Source organism: Nestor notabilis, unplaced genomic scaffold (assembly GCF_000696875.1).
Source record: "Nestor notabilis isolate BGI_N333 unplaced genomic scaffold, ASM69687v1 scaffold22641, whole genome shotgun sequence".
Taxonomy (NCBI): Eukaryota; Metazoa; Chordata; class Aves; order Psittaciformes; family Psittacidae; genus Nestor; species Nestor notabilis.
Window position 1 is genome coordinate 10,019 of NW_009916332.1, and position 3,621 is coordinate 13,639.

Below are 3,621 nucleotides of genomic sequence, written 5' to 3' on the forward strand. Positions count from 1 at the left end.
TAGGGAATATCTGGCTCATGGGAGAATCTCCCTTGATTCTTGGAGAAGGGGACAGAAAAGCAGCAGGCTCAGTAACACAGCTAAATTCTGTAGAGCTGAAGCGTCTACATCCCTCAGCACGACGAGTTCCTACAAGATGCCAGGCAAAACACTTAAACCAAAACTTTTCAGGGAATTAACTGGATCCTGTTCTTTTAGTATTTCAGCAGCTAACTTAGGAACCAAGGCCAGTGATGGAAGTGCCAAGTACAAACAGCAGCGACTCAAGTTGGGAACCAGCACTGAGTAGGCTAACGTGGTGCAATGGTAAGTGCTCTTAAAAAGAAATCAGGTCTTCGATGTCTTTTTGAGCAGGCAGTTAGTGATACTTATGACTAATCTGATGCTGCTGTTCCCCAGGGAACATCACTGCACCCAGCCAAAATACAGCAAGCTGGGCTTTCTATACAGGGAACAGGGTGAGAAGACGACAGACTTACTTGCAGGTCCCTACCCAGAGACATTCAAACCCTGCTCTGGAAGAGCTGACAGCCCAGTGAGACACACAGAGCACAAGGGAGGCTGCAGAAGTTCTTCCTGAAGGAGGATTTGCAGCACATGTGGGTGTTTTTCAGATCTTGGTGCCCATTTAGTGCTGCAGTTCACTCTCAGCAGTCGGCAGCAGGAAAGGCTTTGGGGCAGGAATGGGAGAAGGTCCCTGTGGTGGCTACAAGCTCCCTGTTCCCTGAGTAAGCATAGAGACCTGCTTAACCAAATTAAAAATAACTGGTTTTAAATCTGCTTTGCCAGCAATAGCATCCAACATGTGCCGGAGCCCTTCACCTTAAACCAGAAGCACACAGTTGGGTTAGAGTTTTCAGAGTGAGATGACTTTCTGGGGTACCTGTGGGGGAGAACAGTTATACTACCCTCCTACCCCTGCAGTAATTTAAGTTACTTGCTTTTCGTTTCCCCAAGAAGCAAGGCTGGCCCTGCAAACAGCAGTGACCAGAGCTGCCCATCTCTTGTCTTTCAAAGGCTCCAAAACCTTCAGCATGACCCTCCTCGCAAAGGGATGGTTCTGCCTCTCCAATGGAGTTCTGCTCTGTGCACCCCAGTGCACGCAGAATGACACAGTCTGAATTACCCAACTGAACACACCAGAGTTATTTCCTAATTTAAGTAAAACAAACCAAAGAGGCAATGATGGGGCAGTGTAATGAGCAAAGAGCTGAGCTGTCATCACCTACCCAGCCTGTACCAGCCAGCTGGAATAATGTGAAGGTGCTGTTTAGTGCACTTACAGACAATTATTACTGTCTGAGGTTCAGTTAGGAGCTGACAGTGACTTACCCCACACACTGCAGCCAACTTCATAATCATTTTCACCAAAGTTATATGTGCAACAAGATTAAACATTAACAGATGCAGGTTAAAATCCATATTTAATGAGCTGATTGCAAATAATACTAATAGTCTCTGCTGTTCTTCCTGTCTCCTTCCTCTCGTACAGAGACCAGACTGGAAATGAAAAGTAACCTGGAACAGTAACGAGAGCACAGCTGTACCTTGAGCACTGGGACTCCTAAGGATGGTTTATGGAACCGAATAAGAAATGTGCATAATTTCTCAAAAAAAAAAAAAAAAAAAAAAAAAAAAAAAAAAAGTCTTTCAAAAGCAGTAACAGCTCCTCTTTTAGCAGGTTGTATCTGTCCTACAACCAGGAACACACCTACTGAGAGCAACACCTCAGATCACTAGATGAGCTGATCTCTCACAAGCAAGTAAGCTGGCCTCAAACCTAACAGGCAGCTACAAATGGTGCCAAGAAATGACTCTTCGAATACGGACAGTAAGACACTGCAGCTGATATAGAATCATAGAATAGTTTGGGTTGGAAGGGACCTTAAAGCTCATCTAGTCCAACCCCCTGCAATGAGCAGGGACACCTTCATCTAGATCAGGTTGCCCAGAACCACATCCAGCCTGGCCTTGGATGTCTCCCGGGATGGTGCATCCACCACCTCTTTGGGCAATATGAAGCACCATCAACATCCTTGCAGGCAGTTTTCCAAGAGGCCAAACAAAAACCCCCAAAGTTTTCAGTTATCATTAGTTCTGTCTCTCTCCAGTGCTCTGTCCAGTGGCACTGGTGCCAATAACAGGTACCTGTTATCACAAGATGAAAAAGAAACAGCAAAACAAACTTCAAATGTTCACCTATTAAAGGGAGCCAGTCCCCAGCTCCCCACCTCCAACTGAAGCTGTAGCAGCATTTCTCACATTTGAGCAGTCTGCTGGAATAGTACTCACCCACCTCTCTTTTCCTTGCGTATAACATTTTTAGAGGCTCAGCTGATTGAGGGCTCGGTGCAAAACCAAACCCCAGTAACACCTATGGGCACGCCCGTGCTGGGTTTGCAACCGAGTGGAGCTGCAAGCCTCCTGCAAAACACTTCAAATACTACAGGCAGAGAACTCCACCTTCGTGAGCCTCAAAGCCTTCAGCTGTCCTGAGACACCTACCAGAGCAGCTCGTGCAGGAGACGGCCGGATCCTCTCCCGCGATTCTTGTCGAAGGCATAAGCAAAGATTTTAGCACCATTTCCATCAGCATCAACCTCCATCCGAGCCTAAGGAAGAGGGAAAGGCTGTGAGCACATCCCATGACCACCCAGCAGAGCACACGCTCCACTGGCGGATGGGAAGGACCAACCACTGAGCACTTGTTTCCTTGAGGCTGCTCAACCTCAGTGGAATCTGAGTTGTTTCAAACCTCCATGGGGAAACAACAGGCTCCACTACTGGGGTTTAGGAAGGGGGAGAAGGGGGGAAAAGGAGGCTGAGCATGGATATGTCCCACTGGACAAAGGACAGCCCCAACCTGATTGGGAGCCTCTACTCAGGTGTGAATTTCACAGTGTCATCATGGCTCTAAGGCTTTGGTTTTGGTGTTGCTTTACACCATCCTAACAAGGGGTTACTAGTGGGAGGAATGGTCCTGCCCTTTTCTGTCCCCTCCCCAGCCTGATGCTCAACAGCTGTACTAAGCACCAGACAGATTTCAGGCGCTTGCAGCAATAGACATGCCTATGGTGAGCAACCACCACGGAGGAACGGACAGACGTGGAGTCTTCTGGCAGCTCCTCCCACAAGGAGCCCCAAAGCACCCACTGTACCGCAGGCACCGAGCAAACCACGGTCCCTCCTCCAAAACCCCTTCGCTACAGGAGATCCTGCAGTCCAGATCTCCTTCCTCGGCACGATCCACCTGCAGCAGGTGTCAGAGAAAACGGGTTTCCTGGGCCTCTAGTAAGTTACACTAGGAGCAGATTTACTCATCAGGACTGTGTGGAGTGAGCAGTTTAAAGGCTGCCAACCCAAACAGGGGCAGACAAATGAGCTGTTCTCAAAACGGACACACAGGGAAAGATGAAACAAAAAAACCTCTACGATAAATCTAGGAGTATAATATAATGACCACATATTCTATTTTCATATGAAAATGGATTTGTTTTAAACTATATATCTTAATTCGTTTAAAACTATGTAAGATAGATCTGTTTTAAACTAACGCTCGTTTCAAGCAAGAAACGGAACTTTTCCCGCTGGAAATCGCTCCCACCGGTCCCGCAGCGATCT

The 3,621-nt window shown here is 47.4% G+C and overlaps 1 protein-coding gene across 1 annotated transcript in view; it reads right to left on the reverse strand.

The window, feature by feature from the left end:
• Window positions 1-2,623, reverse strand: part of ZMYND19 (zinc finger, MYND-type containing 19) — a 7,928-nt gene extending 5,305 nt beyond the window's left edge. The window contains exon 1 of the mRNA XM_010024535.1: window positions 2,506-2,623. Coding sequence (XP_010022837.1) covers window positions 2,506-2,606 — 101 coding nt within the window. The 5' untranslated portion in view covers window positions 2,607-2,623. The remainder of the gene's footprint in view (window positions 1-2,505) is intronic.
• Between the last annotated feature and the right edge of the window lie 998 nt (window positions 2,624-3,621).